This window comes from Haliaeetus albicilla, chromosome 16, assembly GCF_947461875.1.
Source record: "Haliaeetus albicilla chromosome 16, bHalAlb1.1, whole genome shotgun sequence".
Classification (NCBI taxonomy): Eukaryota; Metazoa; Chordata; class Aves; order Accipitriformes; family Accipitridae; genus Haliaeetus; species Haliaeetus albicilla.
Window position 1 is genome coordinate 33,471,503 of NC_091498.1, and position 22,732 is coordinate 33,494,234.

The 22,732-nt window shown below is 59.6% G+C and overlaps 1 protein-coding gene across 9 annotated transcripts in view; it reads left to right on the forward strand.

The window, feature by feature from the left end:
• The first annotated feature begins 325 nt into the window (after nucleotides 1-325).
• The window catches only part of CTNND1 (catenin delta 1), a 32,700-nt gene continuing 10,293 nt past the window's right edge, over nucleotides 326-22,732 (forward strand). For 6 of the 9 annotated variants that reach the window (XM_069804494.1, XM_069804496.1, XM_069804497.1 and 3 more), the window contains exons 1-6: nucleotides 327-594; nucleotides 16,054-16,172; nucleotides 16,979-17,298; nucleotides 18,449-18,520; nucleotides 18,808-18,966; nucleotides 19,183-19,715. In XM_069804494.1, coding sequence (XP_069660595.1) covers nucleotides 17,104-17,298; nucleotides 18,449-18,520; nucleotides 18,808-18,966; nucleotides 19,183-19,715 — 959 coding nt within the window. In that variant the 5' untranslated portion in view covers nucleotides 327-594; nucleotides 16,054-16,172; nucleotides 16,979-17,103. Of the gene's footprint in view, nucleotides 595-16,053; nucleotides 16,173-16,289; nucleotides 16,357-16,978; nucleotides 17,299-18,448; nucleotides 18,521-18,807; nucleotides 18,967-19,182; nucleotides 19,716-22,732 lie in introns of all 9 variants that reach the window. The other 3 variants (XM_069804493.1, XM_069804492.1, XM_069804491.1) reach the window with 3 other exon arrangements.

Below are 22,732 nucleotides of genomic sequence, written 5' to 3' on the forward strand. Positions count from 1 at the left end.
CACTGGGACAGATCCCACCGGACAGACCCCATGGGGGAGAGACCCCACAGAACAGATGCCACGGGGACAGACCCCACGGGACGCATCCCACCAGTGACAGACCCCACAGGGCACAGACCCCACGGGACACAGACCCCACCAACACGGCCCCCCTCCGCGATTCCCCCTCCCGCCCCCGCCCTCAGCGTCGGGCGCCATTGGCGGGCCGGACGCCGCTGAGCTCTGCCCGCCATTGGCGCCGGTCGCGCTGACGCCAGGGGGCGGAGCCCCCGCCCCGCCCCGCCCCCGCCCCCGCCCCGCCGGAGCAACTTCCATTTTAGGTGCGGGAGCGGCGCGGGGTACACAGCGCGGCCAGGCTCGGCCCGACCCTCGCGGACCGCTCCGCTCCCACCGGCACCGCTCAGCCCGGCGGCGGCCTGGGCCGCCGCCCGCAGTTGACGCCCCTTACTGGGCGCCTCGCCTCGCCTCGCCTCGCCTCGCCGCCGCCGCGGCTCCCCGCGGAGCGGGCCGGGCGGCCGTGCCGCCGCGGGGCGGGACCGCCGCCTCGCCGCCTCCCCCTCCTTTCCCCCCCCTCCGCCGAGGATCCCGGTCACGGTGAGTCCCGCTCTCGGCGTCCCCGACGCCGCCTGCCCGGGGGAGGGGAGCCGGTGCGGTCCGGCGCCTGCCGGGCGCCGCACGCCCCCGCGGCGGGGGGGGGGGCCGGGGCCCGAGGCCCGGCTGTGCTGTCCCGCTGGGGCCGGTTGGTGCTGGGCCCCCGCCGGTCCGTCGCTGCCCGGGAGCCGGGTGCCAGGCGGGGCCGCGCCCCGCGGGGCCCGGCCGGGGTGGCGGGGCCCGGCCCGGGGGGGCGCCGGCGGGGCGCCGGCGGGGCCCGGGCCTCCGGGAGCCCGTGGGGAGCTACACAAAGGCGGCTGGGCCGGACGGCCGCCCCGCTATCCGCCCGGTGCCGGCCCGCCGCCTCCGCCGCTCTCCCCGCCCGGAACAAAGGCAGCCTGTGTGCCAGCTTCCCGCGGCCGGCACCGGCAGGGCCCCCCCGCTCCCCTCACTCCCTTTGTGCGGGGGGGGGGGGGGGACGGGGGACGGCGCTCGGCCCTTCCGCGGGGTCTCTGCCGGGCCGCGGCCCAGGTCTCCGGCTCTGCCTCCCGGTGGCAGCTGTGGGGCAGCCCCGTCCCGGCCACCCGGTCTCGGCCCTGCCCGGTTGAGGACGGGCTTTTACTCCCCCCCGCCCCCGGTGTCTAATTTGCTTGCGCCTTTGTTCTGGCGGGGAAGGGCCGGTGTGCCCGGGGCCGGTCAAGTGTGCGGGTGGAGCAGGCAGCTCCCCCTCCTCCCGCGGCAGGTCCCTGTCACGGAACAAGCTCTGAGCTCAAAAACAACCGGACAGACCCGTCCGCCGGAGTCGCAGCTAACAAGTGACACGGGAACGCTCCCGGGGGAGGCACGATCCTGCCGTGTCAGGCCGCGGGCTCCGGGCTCATCCGGCTGCTGGTTCTTTAGCTCCCGTTGGCCGCGCTGTCATTTAGCAGCAGCTTGGCTGCCCAGCGCCTTTCGTGTGAGGAGTCGGGGACCTTCTGTGGTGTTGCCTTCACCTGCAACATGGGTGCTCCGGATCCTCCCTGGAGCACTGGAGAGAGGAGGCTTAGCTTGGGGTAAATGCGTGGAAGTTTGGGTGGCCGGCCCTTTGTTGTGAGGGCTTCTGGCATCTGCAAGGCATGGCGGGTTGGCCTCGCAGAAGGGAAGCGGGGCACCTCCGTTATGCCCCTGGGCTTTGAGTGAGGGATCCTGGACAACAAAGCTTCCTCTGATTGTTAGAGAGGTGCCTCCCTCTCCAGCAAGGGCTTGGTGCCCAGGCTCTTCCATGGAGCTCGTGACAATGGGGGTAACGGGGTGTTATCTGGGATGCCTGGGCTGTCCTTCCCCCAGCTGGGAACCCATGGCAGGGCTGAAAGTTCCTGTCCCAGGGCTGTGGCACCCAGCCTTGTGCAGGCTTCTGCTCAGCTGCTGGTGAGCTGGGTGGGGAGGATTGTCTGGGCGTGTGTGGGACTGCCTGGGCGTGTGGAGTGTTGTGGTGGTATCTAACTACAGCTGCCTGCAGCTCCCCCTGATGTCCCCCCTGTGCTGTGCGGATGCTTTTGGACTCTGCTGCCCAGTTCTTGGTGTGGAATTGAGAAACAGGATTGTCCTTGGCTTTGCAGGGACAGGGAAAGTGCAGCACTTCCAGGACCTAGGCCTGCTGGGAATCCTGTAGTCAGTGGTCGCAGCTTGTGTTTGAAGCTTCTATTTCTGTGCCTTGCTCTTTCTCCTCTGAGAAGTTCTCCTGGATGTGGTGAGGTGGGGGTGAGCGACTGGCTGGCAACTCACAGGCTCCTGTCTCCGATGCCTGCAGCATGTGCTCCTGTGCATGATGGATCTGCAGAGCCTGCTGGGGCTCCTGCCAGAGGAGTGAGGCAGAGTCCCCCAGCTTCATGGGAAGCCCTGTGCTGGAAAGAGCCTGAGTCAGGGAATCGTTAGCCTTCCCCATGGTTACCTTGCCTGTTCCATCCTGCTCCCAGCATCTTCTTGAGGCAGGTTCTCTTACCTGTCGGTGTTTACTTGTGCACTTTAAAGGAAAAAAAAAGGCAGTTTTTAAAAAGCTTTTCTCCTACTTGACTGAACTTGGCTGGGACTCTGTTGCATGCAAACAACTGTCCTTCACGATGTGCAGCATTTGCTGGAATCTTGCGTGGAGCCTTCCTGGAAGGGGCGGGAGGATGAAAGCGCTTGCTTAGTGGAGTGTGCTGGGCTGCCGCAGAGGGGTGAGCCTCTTCCCTTCCGACTCGGAGGTCAGGCCCTGATCTTTGTGGTTGAGGAACCCTTGAGGTCATCCCTTCCCTAAAGATGGGCTGGGAGTCAGATGAATGGTCCAGCCCAGACCACGCAGCCAGCGTCTCTGTCCCTGGATTGCCTCTCATCTCTTCCCTCCTCCAGCCTCTGGCATGGAGATAAGACCTTGGTCCATTGTGTCTACACTAGCGGTGGCTTTAGGACATCCAGAAAATAATAGCATAGCTTGGACCATGCCTGGAAGGCTGTTGGCTTCTCAAAATAGCTTACCAGTGTCTGTGACCTTAGGGGAGAGCGCTGGTTAAATCTCTTGGTTTCTCTTCCCAAGAACCCCTTGTAACTGTCTCTTAATTTACTGTTGGCAAGGATGGAGCCCTTTCCCAAGACTGTGGTGGTACTATCTCCAGGGAGGTACAGAGCTCTCCTCCTGGCTCTAAAAATCCAGGTCTCTGCAGTGTGGTTGTTTTCCCCCATCCCTGCCTTGCTGACAGTGAGAAGCAGAACTGTGGAGCTGGTTTGGGTCCATAAAAGGAAACAGGTGTTGCCTGGATGCAGTGACAAAACCCAAACCTGTTGGGTGATTCAGGCGGCTCCTCTGTGTGTGACACAGGGCTTGGCCGGCAGAGGAGGTTGTCCTCTGGCATGGAGTGCAGGAATGTGTCTCAGCATGAGGCTGTTGGAAGGGGGCTGGATTTATGGGCTCTGGACCAAAGTCCTTGAGTTCCCCGAGATGGCCACAACCTTCTCTTTGCTTCTTACCAACTGAGGAGGCTGTTTGGTGGGGGGGGAGACTGTTTCTTGGAGCCAGTTCTTGTGCTGGAAACTCCCAGAAGCAGGCTGATGAGTCTGTCTGGCTCCTGCCTGTCTTGTGCTTGTTGCTAATCTGCCTTCCTTCCCACCCAGGAAGGCTGCTGGTGTTGTGTTGCCTGCTGCTGGTTCAGCACAGGCGTGCCTGTCCCCGAGCTTGCCCTGTTCAGTGGCTGCTGCACACAGGGGCTGACCTGTGGATTAATTTGCTGTCATGTTCCCGTGTGACGTCAGCATTTTGAGTGGGCTTTGGGGTGGCAGTGGGTGCTGTGTGATCCTCCTGTAGTACTGCTCCCTGTCCCTGTTTCCCTGTGGAGGAAGTGGGAGTTTTCCCCACGAGGGATACGGCTTCCTCATTGTGGCCCATATAAAAACCGCACAGCGTGGAGGGGTGAGATGCGGTAGCTGCTGGGTGTGGGGGCAAACCGGTGACTAAGGAGCACAAGCTGTGAGGTATGGTGCCAGGATGGGTGAACCCTTAACCAGGGTGCCTGTCACCTTTGCTTTCATCTGCTTTGTCCAGCCTAGAGCAGCAAGCAGCTGTAAGTCGGAGGTTGGCTGTGGGATCCCTGGGGTGCGCAGGCCTTGGACTGAGGTGGGAATGAACAGTCTCGGCTGCCCTGCAGGCAGCCTCCATGCCAGCTTCCTCTGCCTCCAGGAAGGTGAGCTTCCTGGCAGTGACAGAGGAGCAGTGGATGCCTGGGGGCTTGTCACTGTGTCCCTACCCTTGTGCTGCAGGTCCACGGTGACTTTGCACTGCAGAGCTCTTACTGCAAAAATGCTTGTGCCAGCGTGGGCCTGGGGATCTGATCCAGGCTGAGCACTTCACCCATACGTTTAATTTTAACAGTTAATTGCCCAGATGTTTGTGCTGATGGGAGAGCAGGATTTCTTTTGTGAAACCATAGCCCTGGCCTTTTGGTGTGGCAGAAGGTGGGGGTGGCTCTGAGGCTGTAGAGGTGCTGCTGGGGTGTTGGTAGGCATACAGGCGTCCCAGCTGGCTGCAATGCTTAGAAAAACAGTCTTCATGGGGTGCTCAACCAGACCAGGAGTGACTGGCTTTCCAACAGAAGCAGGGAAGGGTCTGGGCAAGTTGGGGTAGGGGGGTGAGCCCTGGGAACAACTCTCCTATAGCCTGGCCGGGGTGGTGGTGCAGTCCTGGGAGCGCTTTTTAAACATCTGCGGCTCCAGGGTTGGTATGAGGGCATCCCTTTCTGGCCTGGCCCTGGGTGGGCTGGCTTTGGTGGCAGCAGCATGCTGGGTTCACATGGGTGAGGGCTGGAGCTGTTGTTGTGCCTCCATCCCAGCCCTGACTGCTCCTGTTCCTCTGGGCGTTGGCCCCAATTACAGCAAATGCTGCTCAAAGTTCATCGGCTGCCTGCTGCCGGCCCCTCCTGGGTGCGAGAAACCTGGAAGCAGCGTGAGCCTTACCTGCCTCTGCTGCTTCCTTGAGAGCTGGCAGTGCAGAGGAGGGCCACTTGTGCCATGTGGGGGTGGAAAGCAGCTGGGACATAGGGGGGGAGCAGGCAGCAAGAGGAGTTGCTCTCCCTTCTCACCTCACGGGGCTTTTGCCACTGCAGAAGCACGCACCTCCTTGAGTTGCTCTCCTCTCTCATTTCATACAGCTTTTGCAGTTGCAGAAGCACCTCCTGGGTAGGAGAGTGATAACTTGGGGTGAGGGGGTGGGCTGCCTCTTGGGAGCCAGGTGGACCAGTGTGGGAGTTAGATAGCCTCAGAGTAGATGATTTGGAGAACCGATTCCCACCCTGGCCAGGAGGAGGAAGCCATCTCGCTGTCCTCAGCTGACGTGTTTTCCTCTCGCCTCTGTCTTGCGTGGTGCTTGGGCTGGTCTTTTCTGAGAAGAGCTCCCAGACCCCTCAGCTGCTTCCCCACTGGTGCTCCCAGCTCCTCTCCGGGCCCAGTAGGAAAGGGGAGATGGTGGTGCTGGGCAGCTTGTGCATGTGGGTAGCTGCAGTGGGTGGGAGTGTGTTGAACTGCAAAGACGAGTTTTTCTGACCTAGAAGGGTGGGTCACCAGTTGTGTTTGCATGCTGCTGGCAGGCCCCTTGCCCAGTGGAGTAACACATTCTTGCGAGCGTGTTGCTGCACGCAGTGTTGCTTGCCATGCCTGGCTCTGGCTGCGGGCAGGCTGACTCGCTCTGGGGGGAGAGAGATGTCATCCTGCCTCCTGCTAACCGGGGTCTCATGGGGGAGGAGGGGGACAGCCAGCCTGGGGGTGCTTCTGGGAGAAATCCTCTCTGATGTGGGGAGGGTGCCTGTTCCAAGCTGGCTTTGTAGCCCTCCTTCCTCTCTGCTTCTCCAAGCCCCCCCTCCCCCCACCTCACCCTCTACTTTTACCTGCAGGAGGGAGCACCCAGGGCCCTGCAGCTCTCCTCCAGAGCACACTGGTGTGGCAAATGGAGAAACCTGCTCTCCCTTGATCTCTGCCCAGTGTCTGTCTCCAGCAGCTGGCTTGGGTGGAAAACCACTTCCCTTCTCTATTCTCCAGGGCGGGTGCATGGGCCCAGGGAACAAAGCTGCAGCAGCAGTCTTATGCCATGAGGGGGGCTCATGGTTTGGCTTCCCAGGAATGTCTGCATCCTACCTCCGGGAGACTTGGGAACACCACAAAATATTGCGTGGCCCTGTTTGTATGTGCCCACTGGCTGGTGGAGTTGTGCAGACAAGCAGATGAGGTGTGTGAGGGAAGGCTGGAGAGCGGCAGTGTGTGCTCACTTGTGGTCTTAGCGAGCAGCTGTTGTGCTGGAGTGATGGTGTTAGTGCCTCCTCAGCTCTGTAGATAACAAGCCCATCTCTAGGGTGCGGTGGGCACAGCCATGTCCTCATGGGGTTGGAAAACAGCATCTTCCACCCTCTGCTTGTAGGATACTCCCAGCCCTGGACAGAAATGCAATACCACCATGGACAAGGAGCCCTCGTATGTCTTCCCCAGAGGCAGGATGCTTCCAGCAAGCTGGCCGGGTGTCTGGTCTCCTGGGTGGACCGTGCTAGCCTCCTGGCTGGCATAGCTGGCTGAGGCTGGGCTGGTGGTGGTGGTGGCTGTGCCTCGTGTTCCCAGCCTGGTTCCAGGGCATCTGCATGCGGGCCGGGGGTGGTGGGGAGTGGCCCTTGGCAGGACGTGGTGTTTAGAAGCTTACAGGAAAGGGAAGTCATGATGTCATGTCCCGTCTGACCAGGAAATGCAGGTTTCCTTCCCTTTGGCTCGCGCAGGAACCTGGGAAGTGCTTCTCAGCAAGCATGTTGGGGGAGCACTGGCAAACAGATCTGGCACTGGCAAACAATTTGGGCAGGGGGTTGGGGTGGGATGAAGTCCTGCCACCTCTCTGAGCATGGCCTGGCCTGCTGTCTTGTTTGTCCCTTGCTGCTGTGTATGAGCGCTGGCTCATGCCAGCCTGTCTGTACACCTTGCCCAGCCATGGGCACTAAGGGGACTTGGAGCACTGTGGGGGACTTGCCATCACCTTGCCACAGCCCATCGCGAGGGCAACAGCCCCCTTCCCTACCCCCAGCCGTGATTCAGTCCCTGGCTCTTCCTGATGCTTCCCTGGTGGCTTTCCTTCACCCATTCATTACTCCTCTTGGCAGGGCCCTCGAAGTTGTCTCCGAGTGCAGACACACACATGCAATTAGAGAGCAGGGCACCTGATGAGGTCATGCTGAATGGAGCTGGGGTTTTCAGCCTGGCCCCTGGGTGATTTGTGCTGTGACTCAGCCTGCTGGCTGCCCTACCTGCTTGGGGAGTCTGGGGTGGCCGGCGGGGTCTGGCTTCTTCTGGGTGGCTCCCTCAGGCAGCCCCTGCAAGGGCAGTTTAGCTTAATCTCGGCAATTCCCTCCTTGCCGCTTGTGCACTGAACACTACTTCCTGCCTGCCTGTTTGCTCAGCCTGGGGAGGCGTGTGTGGCTTGTCTGGCAGAGGGAAGGGCACCCTGTCTGCCTCTGGGGTGCCCTGGTCTCCCATGGGCTGGGAGGGAGTGGGGGCAAGGAGACCCTGCGTGGGGTTGCTGGGTTGGGTGGGCGGCCCTGGGCTCATGCTCTTCTGCATATTCCTGGTTGTGGTTCCTTGGTGACTTGAATGCTCCTTGCGGGGAGGGTGGATAATGCAGGCTGGCCTTCTGGGTTGGGTGCTCTCCCTGCTCTCCAGATGAGCCCAGTGGTGCAGTTACCATACTGCTGGTGGTGTGATTCCCACTATGCTTCCAGTCCTTTGTGCCTTTGCACTGGTTGGAGCAGAGTAACTGCAGCTGAGTTGGGGCTGGGCCCTGGGGCCCAGCCTGGCTGCAGGTGTTGGGAGAGGAAATGATCTCAAGTGGCTTCCCTGGGAAGGGGACTGTGGGGCTGTGGTGAGGGCTCTGTGCTGGGGAAGGGGGCCCAAATCCATGTGTCTGGGTGCTGGGCTGGCACTGAGTTGTCTTGCTGCTCTGCATCCCAGGCTCTGCTGGCAGGGGCTGTTCACGGTGGCAGCTAGCTGTGCATGCTTATGCCCATGGCCTGATGGAGGGAGGCTGCCCTTACTGGGAATGCTGGCCACCAGGCTGTGGCCCTTCTGCTTGGGGGCAGCCAGCAGCAGATATGAGCCCTTGAAGAGCTAAATCTGCCCCTGGGCCAGGGTGCTGGAGCAGCTTCACCCCATATGCCATGCCCTTATCCCTCTGCTTGGGCTTGGGGTGGCAGGGGGGAGGTAGCTCCTCTGGTGCTGCAGCCTCGGATTTAATTGAGGGGGACTTTGCTCCCTGGGCTCTGCTAGCACAGCCCTTATCTCTGCAGAGCTGTGCTGGTGTTTGTTTTTGCTGTGGGAGAGAGGCAGCTGAATGGGAAAGTTCAGCCCGGTGGTGGGTGGGGGGAGAGGCAGGTGAAGGGCAGGGACGCTGGCGTGGCTGGAGCCGGGGGGCAGCCCTGACCTTCAGCACAATGCCAGGGCTCCAGCCGAGCCCTGCAGGCACGGGGACATCTCATGTCCCCATCAGGGTGGCTGCCGTTCCTTGGGTGCAGCAAGGAGCAGGGGAGCTGCCTTGCTATCCTGCGGCTCACCTGCTGCACCTCGGGGTGGCAGAGCCGGGGGGCTGCTCCTTTCTCCCCCCCCGCCCCGCGGGGCCCAGGAGGCGCCTGGGTGAAGCAGGAGCCTGGTGGCTGCCGGAGTGCGGCCTGCCCCGAGAATGCTCTGGCCCGGTTCCCAGAATCCGGCGCTGGGTGTTTGTTTGCTGCTGCGCCCCTGAGGTCTGGTGCTACTGTGACAGGAAGCGGGAACGCCGGGGGGAGGGAGGCCGGCCGGCTGGGGATGTGCCTGTGAAATCCCTTTGTCCCTGCCGAGCGCTCAGCTGCAAATTCCCACAGAGAAGAGAGAGCTGCCTTTGTGCTGCTGAAGGGCTCCCAACATGTGAATCTCCTGGGCCCGGGGGCTGGGGGTGCGAACTGTGGGGCTGGCCCTTGCTTGGTGCGGAGCAGTGGCAGGGACCCTTGCCTTGCTGCTGTCCCCAGGGTGGGGGGACGGACACATGTAGCTCCCTCCAGCAGGAGCGGGGCTGTTGGGGCATCCTAGGGCAGCTGGATGCAGCGGGATGTTGCTGGCAAGAAGGCTCCAGCTCTGTGGCTGTCCCACTTGGGGATTGTGGGTGGATGGTGTCTCTGCCTGGAGCCCAGCGACTTGGCTGCCTTACTGCTGGAAGGGATGCTTGTCCTCTGCTCTCTGAAAGCGCTGAGGGAAGCTCGGTCTCCACTTGCTGTGGTTCCCGCTGCTCCCTCCAGCCAGCGGAGCAGCCAGCGCTATCGTGGCTGGTGTAGAGGGTCAGCAGCTCTCCCGGCCTGCCTGGAGGGAAGGAACTCCTCCTGTGCTGTCCCAGCTGTGCTCAGGAGAGGGGCCAGTGGTCCCCCTTGCGTGCCCGGGAGGACAGCTGCCCCGCAGCCGGATTGCTGGCATACCAGCAGAACAAGCCTTGCTCTCTGTGGCTGACCCCACGCTGCTCCTTTCTCCTGCTGGCCCCGCTCGGCTGCCTCTCTCCCTTCATCCCGCCAGGGTGGCAAACAGCACCGAGCCGGTGACCTCAGCCAGGCCAGGGCCAGGCCACTTCCCCAAGGGATTGCCCACCGTGTTTCGCAACCCCCAGCTGTGTCCAGACCCGTCTGCTATTCTGCATTCTTGAGCCCCCTGCCCTTGCTGGGGGGGAAGGACACACATGCCTGCTTCCTCCCCTCCAGCCGGCAGCGCGGCCCCACCCTGCCCCTTATCTCTCTTTCCTTATCGTCCTCTGCTGGCTGCGGGCCCACTCCCTTATAAGGTGTGGTGCCGCGTCCCTGCTTGTGTCTCCACAGGTAACTCCCTTTTCTGGAGGGAGGCTTTCCCAATGGAGCTACGTGGCCTTCGTCCCTGCTGCTGGGGGTGGCAGGCGAGGTAGACCAGGTGGCGATCCTGCTGCTGGTCCAACCAGTTGGGCATGACGGGCGGAGGCGAGTGGCAACCTTCCCGCTGCTGCCCGAGGCGCCTGCTCTTGGTGGTTCACCCGCCTGGCTCTTGCCGGGGCTGGGTGCCTTGGGCATGGCTCCCCTGAGGAAGGTGGGGCTGGGCTGGGGCAGGTAGGTCCCCAAGGCGGTGTCTGACCTGCCTGCAGGAGCAGCTCTTTCCTGCCTGGGGAGGGCCAGCTGGGCACCCACCTGCCTGTCCAAAGTCCGTTGTGCCTGTGCTCTGTAACCTGCCTCGGGGGAGAGCCCTTTGCAGTGGGGCCAGGGGCTGAGAAGGCAGCTGAAACCCTCTGCAGGAGATGGGAGAGCCTCTTCCCTAGAGTGGGGTCTGGCAGGGCTTGGGCAGAGCAGGCTGGGAAGCGTGGGCAAGGTGGCTTGCACAACCTGGAAGCGAGGACGCATCTGCCCAGGCAGGTGGGTCCCTCCCTGGTGTGGTGGGAGCTGGCAGTGTGGGGTGTGGGCATGTTCCTGCCTCTAGGGTGGTGGGAGAGAAACAGCTGTGCCAAAACTTCCCATCACCCACACAGGGATGTGGGAGCTACTGCCCACCATCAACTGTCCTGCTTCCCCAGTGGCCTGAGGGCTGTTGTGTTCTCCTGAACTGAATGCAGAAGCAGACAAGATGGGGAAGAGCTTGGGCTCGTGGGGTCTCTGCCCAGTACCTTGCTGGTTTGCTGTGCCTTGGCTAGTGTTAGTGCTTGCTGCCTTGGGCAGGCTGAGGTCTAAGGACTGATGTGTAAGCCTGGACCCTGCGCTCAGGGGGGGTGCAAAGATGCCAGAAATGCTGGCTCATTTATTTTTTAGCTAATTGAGACTGACCAGAAGCCTGTGGTGAATTAGCAGGGCTGTGAACCTGTGCAGAGCAAGCAAGTGTAATGCACTGCAAGTGCTCGGACAATTGCAGGCTTGAATTATTGATGGGGTCTGTTTTTCCTGAGTGCATCATGATAGGCAACTGGAACCAGGAGAATTTGTTGGTTCCTCTCTCGACGATGGGGGGGGGGGGGGGCGGTGTCTGGTGCTGAGGGCTGTTGATGTTTGCTTTTGAAGGGTGGGCAGCCAGCTGGCTGTCCTCAGAGTCCCTCAAATTGATAGGGCAAAGCGAATTATTTGAGTGATGTTGTTGGCTTTCTTGTATAGTCGGTGCTGGGGTCTGTGTTGGAGCAGGAGCAAGTTCCTCAGGCATTGCATCCCTTCTTGTCAGCCTGGCAGGTGGGTCTGGCCTGGGAGCCTGGAGCTGCTGGTGTCCCCGCAGGGGCTCAGCCAGCCTGGGTGAGGGGCTGTGTCCTTCCTGGCTCTGACCATGGCTGGTGGTGATGAGCTGGAGGAGAAGGGCTGCTTTGCTCATGCTTCACAGCAGCGAGGGGGGCTGTGAGGGGTGTCCAGCTGTGGTGACAAACCTTGCCACTTGCTTAAGAAGTGCCTGGGGGACACAAACAAGCAGTAAAGCTGCGGGGAGGGCTGGGACTTGGCAGTCAGAGCCGATGTGACTCTGTCCCCCCCCTCCCTGGTGGCAGAGAGCTGTTGGGAGTGAGCGCCTGGTGTGTGAGCTCCTGGCAGGGAGCTGGGGCAGGGCTGATGTGGCGGAGGTGGTTTCTGGCTTTGTAGGTGCTTGGGTTGAACTTTGCCCAAAATCCTCCATGCTGAGGGAGTGGTCTTAGCTTCAGGGAACCCAGGACCATTGGGTGGTAGCTCTCTGGGGTCTCGGGGTGCAGAGCAGGGGGCTGGAGCAGGTCCTTGGAAAGACCCAAGAAGAGGGCTGTGTGCTCGAGATCCCCTGCACTGCTGTGGGTGCTGCCTGTCAAGCCTCCTGCCTGTGTCTTATCTGCTAGATCTTGTCCATTCTCCCTGGCCTGTGGTGCACAATTCCCCATCTGCTGGCTCGGTCTGGGCCCCGGGGGTTAATCTTTCTGTGGCTGACAGGGAAGCACTCCTTGTGGGGAGCCTTCAAGGCTTGATCTCCATCGAGTGCAGGTGACCTCTAGGTGGGTATGGCTGTGGTTTGGCCCTGGAAATTATTTTTCCAGGCAAAGTATTTGTTCTGGGGGAAGGCAGTCCTGCAGAGAAACAGGGGCAAGGGGTTTTGGAAAAATGTGCCATGTCAAAGCTGCCCGCAGTGGAAGAGTTCTGGAGGGCTTGGTCAGGGTTTAGGGTGTCCTTTTGGCTACTACCAAGTCTTTAGTCCAACCAGGAACATTATGGTGGGTACCTGCGAAGGGAAGCTCTGTGCATACAAATTAGCTTGTGGATGCCTCCCTGCCAGCAAGGAGGCTCTTCTCTGAAGGCACTGCATGTTGGATGTCTCTCTGGTGGACCTGCTCTGGCTTCAGGACCTCTGGGTGCAGCGGCACAGGAATGTGCTGGTGCCAGGAAGTTGAGAGAGAAGGCCAGGGGGATTGGGGTGTAAAGCTTTCTGCGAAGCTGCCTTGGTCCCTGAGGGTCCCCTCTTACTGATAGCCACAGGGGAAGTGCTCTGGTTCTTCTTTTGCCCTGGGGCAGAAGTTGCTCTAGGGTGTATTTTGTCTTTAGACTTTTTGTGTTGCCCTGTACTGAGCCAGCCGAAATATTTTTGGCTTGCTGGGGTTTTTAAGTAATGGGTGTGTCAGCAAGTGCCTCTCTCATGATGAAAAGGCTTTAATGCAGCTATCCTCAAAGATGGTCAGGGTCTGGCTTTGGAAAAATGCTCTGTAGTTGTATCTTTAGAGGCTGGGGAGGAGGGGGGAATGGGCACAAAGCGATCCCTGGAATTTCACCCTTGTGGGATCCTGTGTACTTGGCTTCGAGCTGTCACAAGCAGCTTGCTGGCTGGTGTGATCAGGCTGTGGAGCTGAGGGTCTCATCTTCCCTCCCCTCCCTGTCTTGCTTTGAAGGTGACCGGCACCCTGAGCTGGCATCAGGAGGTGGTGAGGTGCTGTGCAGTGCCCAGGAAGCCCCTGTCCCTGAAATGCTGGTGTGTGAGCCACTGTGGGAGGGATCTGGGGCAGATTCTCCACAGCTGGGAGGGCATAAGGCTGAGTGGCTGTTTGGGGTTTGTGTGTTAGCCAGCTGTAAGGGAAGGGCTGTGCTCCAACCTGGGATGATGCTAGCATGTGTTTGTGGGGAGAGCTGGGGACAGTGCTTGCTAACCTCTCTGGACCTGGCACTGCCTCTTGGTAATTATGTCTTTAATCCTGGATCGATGAAGACTAGATGGCTGGAATGAGAGCATAGGGAGGTGGTGTGTCCTAATTGCAAAGGCCCCAGGAGGAGAGCTGGGATAGCCCACTCAGGCAGCGGGTACCCTGTTCTGCTGGCACCTCTTGCCCATGATGGAGCCATGCCTGCTGTTCAGGGCAGGACTGACAACCATGCATGCAGATCAGGCTCCAGATGCTCAAGAGTCACTACGCCACTGTTTAACATCACCTGATTCTGTGGCGAGACTCTTGGGTGGCTACTCCTGAACATCAGCTGGTCACTGTCAATGGGTCTGCAGAGCCATGGGCTCCAACCAGGCTGGGACCGCAGCTCAGCCCCTTCTCCGGCTGCCCTGGTGTGACAGGCTCCCTGAAAGCCCCTTGGCAGCTTCCTCTCCCTGAGGCTTTCTGCTTTGACCTGGTGGCCCAAAAGGGAAGGGGGGGGCTGTCGTCCCCCCCCCCCCCCCCCCCACCTCCTTCATGGGCTGGAGGGGCATTTGTGAGTGCAAGGGGACAAGGAGAGCTGGTGGGTGAGGGATCTGTCCTGTTCCTTCCCACTGCTGTTGTGTTTACTCCCTGTGGAAGGGACGGGAAGGAAACAGCCTCGCAGCTGCTCTGGCCCCTTATCTGAGGCCCTTGAAGGCCCTGCAAGTTTCATTGTTAGCTTCCATGTTCTCTGGGCTGCATTCCCAGGGGATGTGCAGAGGTGGGGACCCGGGGCTGGTGAGGCGTTGCCGGCTGTGCGGGGCCTGCCCGACAGCCACGTAGGGCTGGAGGAATCTGCTGGGGTTGCTGTCTCTCCTCTATGTAACCCTGCTGGTCTGTGTTTGCTGCTTGGAACTGAGGCTGCTTGCAAGCAAGTGAGCCGGTTCACAAGAGCAGGGTCTCAGCTAAATCCCTCCTTGAAGCCAGCATGTTGACTCCATCCTCTCACACTCCAAAAGTCTGCCTCTTCTGTGTAGAAATAGTTGAGGGCAGGCTGGGGAGCTGTTACACAGCAGCACAGCTACTTGGGCAAGGCCATGTCATGGAGGATCCCTTCTCTGTAGGGGGGCTGTTCCTCTCTTTAAAAGGGCTTAGTGAAATACCGCTCTAGAAACAAATTGTGACAAGCCAGTGGGGCTTCTGGCTGGGGTTTTAGATGTTCCAGTGGTGTAGGGTATCTGAGTGGTAGGACCATCCTCTGACCTGCTGGAGAGGTCTGGGATGTGGCAAAGAGATGTGCCTCCTTTCTTGGGGGAGAGGTCCTAGGTCAGTGGTGCAGGCTGCTTTTCCCCAGCACCTGGCTGGCTGCAGCAGCCTCCCTGCAGTGGGACTCTGTGGAGCTGGGCCCTGCAGACCTGCTCCATGTCAGTGTGGACTGACAGTGGCCTTCAGTGAATCACAGAAGGTGGAGGATCTGTGTCCCTGCTTGAAGTGGGTGGGTGCCCACCAAAGATGGGGAGTGTTTGACTCAAGGGTGAGAGTTGGAATGTGTCAGCACCATTCTGGGAGGCACCAAGTCTCTCCTTCAGAGGATCTCTGTTGCAAATCTGTGGGCAGGTGGGACCTCAGAGCAGCAAGGGTCAGAGCTGTTCCTGTATTTCCATACAAGGCTTGGGGAGTCCGTCTATTGAAAAAAAGCCTTAGGGCATACCTGTTGCAAGGTGGGAGGAGTAGAAAGCTGCATGCATGAGCCAGGAGTCATGTCTGGGAGCCTCTGAAAGCTTGCTTGGACTCCTGAGCCAAGAGTGGTGGGCTGTGTTCCTCCTGGGGTGTGGACTGGCCATCGAGCATCCCGGCCCACGTTGGGCTGGGGTAGGGCGCTGAGAGCTGGAGAGAGTGTGTGCATGCCATGGTTTCATCTCTTGCTGGGCACCACATGGGCATGAGTGGAAGAACTGGATTTTTTTTTATTGATGAAGGCAGATTACAGGGAGGTGATGACCAGATGTTAAATGTGCTGCAGGTGGCTTCCAAAGCACTTGGAAAAAATCCAGCCTACTTCGCTGGGTTCAGTCTTGGTGCCACAGTGTCTGATAAGCACCAGGGCTGCCTGTGTCCGAGGGAAGCTTTGGTGGGACAGAGTCACAGGGAGGAGTGGACTTGGGAGTGGGGGAGGCATTTCAGGAAGCGTTTGATCTGGATACGCTTGAGATAGTGTGGGAAATTAATAAAAAAAACCAAAAAGCCCTGCTCTGAGCTCCTCTGAACCAGCATCTGCTGCAGGCTGGGACTGGAGGGGTAGAGCTGCCAGGGAGCGTGGGGCTGTCTGTGGGAGGTGGATAGGACAGGGCTCTGTGGAGGGGTGATGCTGCCCATGCTGTCAGTCCCAGGTCGCTGTTACAGCCACACCAGGGCGGTGGCAGTGGGGGAGTGGGCAGAGCTGATGCTGGAGACCGTGGGAAAGCAGTTTCTGTGCTGCTGCTTGGCTTGAACGAGTCCCCACATGCCTGCCATGACAGTATGGGTTTGGGAAAACCTTTGACGGGCTTGCTGGGACTAGGCTGGGCTGGGAGGGGGGGGCAGAGAGCTGAGCCCTTGCCACTCCTCTCTGCCTGTGCCATTCCCCTGTCAGTGGGGAACAGTCGGAGATGCTGGGGTCTCCATGGAGCTGGGGGCTGCTGTGGGAACAGTGCTGCATTTGCCACCCCACCAGCCTTCTCCAGACACTGCTCCATCTCTTGGAGAAGAGGGGGTGGGAGAGAGGAGCCTGTTTCTCCAGTCTGTGGCCTGCCCTGCCCTCTGTTTTGAGTTTACTTGTGTGATTTTTTTGACCTACTGTCCTGCTGTCCCTGCAGCTCTCTTCCCTCCTGCTTCCTCACTGTGGTGGCTGGGCTATTTCTCCCATGACTCTCTGCATCTAGACGTGGCTGTCCTGTGCCTTTGCCAATCAAACCTGAACTTCCTCCTCTAACAGGTCTGTATGGAAGAATATTGCCTTTCTCTATCAAAATATGTTGATTGTGGTGTGCTTGATCACTGTTCTCCTTTGGGAGGGGATGTTGGAAGGGTCCAAGCCAATGCCTGTCCCTAGATCTGTGGACTGAGGACCTCCTGGGGTTGCTGCAGCCTTGAGAGCCCTGGTGAGAACCTGGAGGGTGGTGAGTTTTGGCAGCAGTCAAAGGGCTCATCCCCCTTTAGGGGAATCCTGTCCCACTTAATCCCCTTTCCTGGGTAGGAAGCACCTGTGGAGCTGGGGCTGTCTCCCCACCTCTTGTCACACTGGGGTGGAGGAAGCAGATAAGTGACACAGCCCTCTCCCTCAGCCCTTCCCTGGAGGAAATAATGGGATGTGGGTCACTTCTCATTCTGTGGGAGAGTGTCCCCTCTTCTGCCCCAGGGACATGCCCTCCCCTCCTGCTACTGCCTGCGGGCAGCTTTTCCTTGTAGGGGAAGTTTTCCTGCAGCCTGAGGGGGGCCCTTGTGGGAAGAGGGAACCTCAGCACACAGCAGCTCTTCTGAACCTGGCTGTTTGGTGTGATGGGGGAGGACCTTCTGCCCCCAAAGTGCACTTCTCCAAGCTTAAATGCTGGGGCAAGGAAGCATCTGAGTCATGCCTGGGGCTGTGCTGCTCTTGAGACCCTCTTGCCAGCTCTCTGGTGGTGGGTGGGAATGGGTGTTAATGCCATAAGATTTTTTTCTTGTTCTGAGAATCTGTCTTAATGAAATCAGTCTCTTCTGACCGCTCTTCTCTCCTCCTTTCCTCCTCCAAATCTTGTGCAGTGAAGAGAGGGGCTCCTGCCCTTCTGGGTCAGTTTTCTTCCCCTCACATTGACACCGAGCCGCCTCTGCTTGTGCCTCCCTGTGCCCTCCGCCCCTGTCCTGCCCGTCCTGGGCACCCATCACTCATGGACGACTCGGAAGTGGAGTCGACTGCCAGCATCCTTGCCTCTGTCAAGGAGCAGGAGGCACAGTTCGAGAAGTTGACCCGGGCACTTGAGGAGGAACGGCGCCATGTCTCAGCCCAGCTGGAACGAGTCCGGGTCTCCCCACAGGACGCCAGCCCGGGCTTGGCCAACGGCACGCTCACCCGGCGGCACCAGGTAAAAAACCCCCTTGGCAGAGGTGGGTGCGGAGGCTCCCAGAGCCCCTGTCTGTGTCAGTCCTGCCTCGGTGGGGGCAGCCCCGGGCCTGGCTCCCTTCCTTTGGCTCTCCTTGGATATGGAGGTGGAGCAGGGCTAGGCCAGTCTTGTAACACTGATGGTGCTGAAAGTGATCTGGGGATGTGCAAACCTACTTCGGCAGCCAGAGTCTTATGGGGAGAAGGAGCCAGCCTGGAGGGTCTTGCTACCAGGTTGGCTCTGGTTTGGTTTTGTGAAGGTTGGAGGCTGTCTGTATTCGGTACCTGGGCACCTTTGCTCCCCATCCCACTCAGCTTCTTGGAAGGTGGCCAAAGTGAAGGGGTTGGTGTATAGCTGTGGGGGAGTGCGTGTGTCTCCCTCGTGTGACAATGGGCAAGTCCCTGGAGTCTCAGTCTGTCACCCAAACAGCCAAACCAGGGCTGGGAGAAATCCCTTTTCTCTACAGGGCTGGAAATGTGGTTTCGTCTGTCTTGGCTTGAGGTCTCTCTCCTGTTCTCACTTTCCCAGGCTCTGTTTTGGAGAGGGGTGCTCAGAGGGCTGGTGTGTGGTGGTGTGCAGGAGGCAGGTGCCTTTCTGGCTGTGAAAGGTGGTGGTGGTACTAGGAGAGATGTGTGGGTCAGGGAGAAGGAAGGGGTGGGCAGAGGGAGGAGCACAAGAGTCAAATGGTAGCACTCTGCAGTCAGCCGCCGAGCATCCACACTGTTCCCTTGCGGTTCTGGGGGGCCTCTGGGATGTCAGTTGCAGCTCCTGTGTCAGAAGATGTGGAAGATCTCCAGGGCTGTGCTGGGGAGCAGGGAGGGGTCTTGGCCATTCCATCAAGAGTGTGTGGACACCGTGGGAGAGCTGGGATGTCTGGAGTGGGGCTGAATGGTGTGTCCTCCCAACTCTTCCCCAGGCTGGAATGGGGGGTGGTTTGCTGCATGTCATACAGACCCCCAAGGAGTGTGCTGCTCTCCTGGGAGTGACACACGGGGTGTGCATTGGGTGCCTCTGTCAGATGCAGGAGATGGCCTGCTTGGGGCCTGGCAGGGAAGGTGGGGATGGCTATATGGAATCCCAGCAGTGGGAGATCAGTCTAGTAACAGGCCTGCTGTGATGCTGTGTCTTTCAGAACGGCCGTTTCTTGGGCGATGCTGACCTGGAAAGGCAGAAATACCCAGATCTGAAGCTCAACGGGCCACAGGTAAGGGCAGCTGAGCCCTCTGGCTGTGGGCAGCCTGCTTGCCCAGTGGGGTGTGCTGCAGGGGGCAAGGCTCCAGTGTCCCCACCATAGCTGGGAGAGGGGGGAATTTGTGTTTCTAATGTGGCCTCCCTGGCTTGAAGGAGCTTTGGGTGTGGGGTTGTTGATACCCCTTTCCGTGCAAGAGGATGTCAGGGCTCCCTGAGAGGTGAGATCTCTGGGCTAGCTGACTCCAGGGAGGCTCCTGTTGGTGGGGGGGGGGCTGACTGCCTGTCCCTTGCTCCCTTCAGGACCACAGCCACCTCTTGTACAGCACAATCCCCAGGATGCAGGACCCGGGCCAGATCGTGGAGGAGACGTACACCATGGAGGAGGACCCAGAAGGGGCCATGTCGGTTGTGTCTGTGGAGACATCAGATGATGGGACAACCCGGCGTACAGAGACCACGGTACAGGCCTGGGGAGAGCATGGAGGGACAGGGCTCTGGCCAGGGACCATGTTGGCTGGGGTGCTACAGCAGTGATGTCTGCCAGCTTGCTGTGCTGTGAGCTGAAATGGGGTGGGAAATCTGCTCGGAGTAACGTGCTAGGCTGGAAGGATAATCTAGGATGCAGAGGTGTGGTGGATTTCCTCATGAGAGTGTGTCCTGCATCCATTCCTCTAGGTGAAGAAAGTGGTGAAGACAGTGACCACCCGGACAGTGCAGCAGGTGCCAGTGGGGCCTGATGGGTTACCTTTGGAAACCTCCCCTGTCACCAGCAACTATGTCCAGACCATGGACAGGAACTTCCGCAAGAATGGCAATGGGGGCCCCGGCGGCTACCTGAGCCAGCCAGGCACAGCCACCCTTCCTCGAAACTACCACTACCCCGACGGCTACGGCCGCCCCTATGAGGATGGCTACCCGGGCAGCGATCACAGCTACGGCAGCCTGTCCCGTGTCACCCGCATTGATGAGCGTTACCGCCCCTCCATGGACACCTACCGGGCCTCCAGCCGTCAGGACATCTATGGCCCCCAGCCTCAAGTGCGTGTTGGGGGCAGCAACATGGACCTCAGCCATTTCCACCCTGAGCAGTACGGCCTGGAGGATGACCAGCGCAGTGTGGGCTTTGAAGATGTGGACTACGGGCTTATGTCGGACTACGGCACAGCCAGGCGGGCAGGGACCCCGTCTGATCCTCGGCGACGGCTCAGGTATGTGGCAGGAGGCACTGGGGTGGGGGATGCTATGGGGGTCCCTTTGACTTCATCCTCTTTGGAGGAAGGAGAACAGCAGAGACAATACCATGAGCTGAGTCACATGTGGCTTGTGCAGGAGAAAACTTGCATCAGGTTCTAATTGTCTGCTTAATTGGTGGTTAAAACTCAGTGCTAATTGAGCCAGTCTTCCTGCAGTGAGGAGTTCCACTGGGTAGTTGGATGTAGCTCCAGGCCCTTCCCTCTCTGTGCCACCCATTCTGCTAGTGAGATGGCAGGCTCATCTGCGCTGCCCCAGCCTGGCTTATCCTGCTGGGAACCATGCCTGATGCGGGCTGTGTGGCACAGCCCTGCATCAGAAGTAGCAGCAGCCCAGTGATCATGCTCTGGCTGAGCTGAGAGCGGCCCTGGGGAGCAGTGCTGAGCCTAGGGCTGGGGTGAGTGAGGCTCAGCCCTGAGTGCCCCGGGGAGCATTCCTGCAGCCTGGCCCAGTCCTTGTGCAGGGTGGGAGAAGCTGCTCAACCTGTTTGGCATTAGCAGCTTCTCCCCTTCATTTGTCTGTGGGTGATCTGCGGCTCCTCCAGCCTGACTGCTGAGCAACTGCCCCACCAGGCTGTGGCTGCCCTTGGGCAGCCAGAGCAGGGTCTTGGTGGCCCTTTAACTCCCCTGCCAGGCATGCGGCCAGGGATCCTGAGGCTGTGACTCCTGTAGACTGGTGTCTTGTGCCAGTTGTGTCTCTTGCACAAACACTGCTGCTGCCTGCTTAAGCCTCTCAGCCTGCTCTGCTTGCTGCCTGGGTTGTCAGGTGGGGTTTTGGGGAGGTGCTAGAGGATGGCTCAGAGGGTGGTGAGGTAGGAATAGAGTGAGGGGCTGAGCCTGGGTCCCAAAGATGGGGAGGGGCTTGTGTCAGCAAGCTAGGATGGATGTACATCTCCTGAGTGCCCCAGGGTGGGGGAAGATGGGTAAGGCTGAGCACAGGCTGCTTAAGCTCCTAGGGCATAAAACAGAGGCAGGAGGGAGAGACCCAAGGGAAGGGAGGCTGTTGTCAGGCCCAGCTGGAGATCTGCCCGTCTCGAGGCATGTACTGTAAATCCATGGTAGCCCCTGGCTGCTGAAGGGACTAAAGGAGGAGCTTTGTCTGTCCTTTTGGCTTGTGCCAGCACAAGTGTTTCTGTTGCTGTGCTGAACCAGTGAGGGTGGTTGTTCACCCAGATTGATTTCCCTGGCCTGCCTCACCTTGTGAAGTTTGTGCTGGCTAGAGGAGGGCAGGCAAGGCTGCTGGCCCTGCTGCCTGCACAGACTCAAGCAGCCTGTGAGAAGCCAGTGTTGGCAGTTTTGAGCACATGGCTGTCATGGTGAGCAGCTTGGGCAGAAAGGATTAAGCAGGCACGTCTGACCTGTGGCTGCTTCACTCCAGCCTGGGGCTGTAGAGGGGGTGAATGCCAGCCAAGGCAGAAACCTCTGGCTTGCAAACCTTCCCTGGGTTCACATCCTGCTCAGCATGTGGGGGCAGGAGCCCTCCCTGGATGGCCTGAACTGCTTGGGCTTTGAGACCCTGAGTCTGCTCTGATGGGCTGGATGGTGTCCATGCTCCTCCTGCCCCTCCAGATCTTGGAGAACAGGAGTTACAGGAACCAGGTGTGGAGACAGGTGCAAGAGCTGCAGCTAAGTGGGAGACTGGGGGACTTGGGTCGCAACAGAGGGAGAAGGTCCTACTTCAAGCATGGCCAAGGAGCAGCCCTGGTGGAGATGTCACCTTGTCCTGCAGGGATGGCACAGGGTATGGAAGGTGGGTTGGTGTGGCCTGTGAGCAGGTTCTCCCTCCCCAGCAAGACGGATAAAGATCACAGCAATCTGTGGAATCCAGGCGCTGTTGAGCTTGGCTTGTCCCCTGCCTTCTCAGTTACCATCTGCACTCAGCCACCTGGCTTGCAGGAATGGGAACAGGCAAGATCAGCATCCCCCCACCTCCGATGTCTGTCTTGAGCAGGGACCTGGCTGTTAATTACTTCTTCAGGGAGACGGCTTGCCAGGCATGCAGGAGATGAAGGAGCATGCTGAACTGAGAGATGCAGCGAGTGCTGGCTACCATCGGCCACAAAGTGTGCGAGTCCCCTCTCCTGTCGCTCTTCTCAAAGCTCCTTCTCAGCAGGGGAAGAGGGAAGGGGGGTTCAGTGGCAGTGCAGGTTGTGATCCCTCCCTGCCCCCCCAGCCCCATCTCACCTGGAAGGGCAGGGTGGGATCCAGCACCAAATGACCCTCACGGCTGGGCAGAAGCTCCCTTTTGGGGTGTGTGAGTCTTGGCATGGGAGCAAGGTCAGCTGCTGGCTGTGTTGACAAGCTTTGGGTGGCTTGTTTGCAGTGCTGGCACTTGCCTGCGTCTTGCTCCTGCCTTGTCCTGCTGTGGGGGATGGTGGTGGTGGTTGGCATGGTGCACTGAGCACCGTGTCCCGCAGCAGCGGGGAGCGACTCCCCGGAGCAGCCGGACTCCTTGGCATCTCTTAGTAGCCAGGCCATGTGGCAAGCAGCGCATTTCCCTGTTGGGACATGCTGAAAGCCAGCTTCATAGCCCACTGCCACCACCTGTGGTGGTGCCCTGTGGGCAGCTCTGCAGAAGCAGCTGGGGGGGATGTGGCTGTGGAAGTGGCTGCCACCTGGAGCCGGTGGTTTTGGTGAGTCCTGTACCAGAGGCTGTAGGGGAAGTGGTGGTGTAGGGGGCAAAACCTGCTGCCATCCTTCATTGCAACTTTCCCTGCCTGCTTAGGGGCAGGGGGTTGTCTGCACCTGATCTGGGAGCTCATAAGGTGGCTGAGCAGTCCCTGTAGCAGATGTGAGCCAGAGGATGCTACCTCATCTTGGACCTTGGTTGTGCGTCCTTGGTTGTGTGTTCTTAGTGCCCTGGCACGGCAGGGGTGACAGCAGTAGTCAGGCCCCTCCATTTAAGTGCCAAGTCCCCTCCTATCCCTTTCAGTTGGAAATCACTGGATTCTTCTGCTTGGGTGGGGGGAAGGATT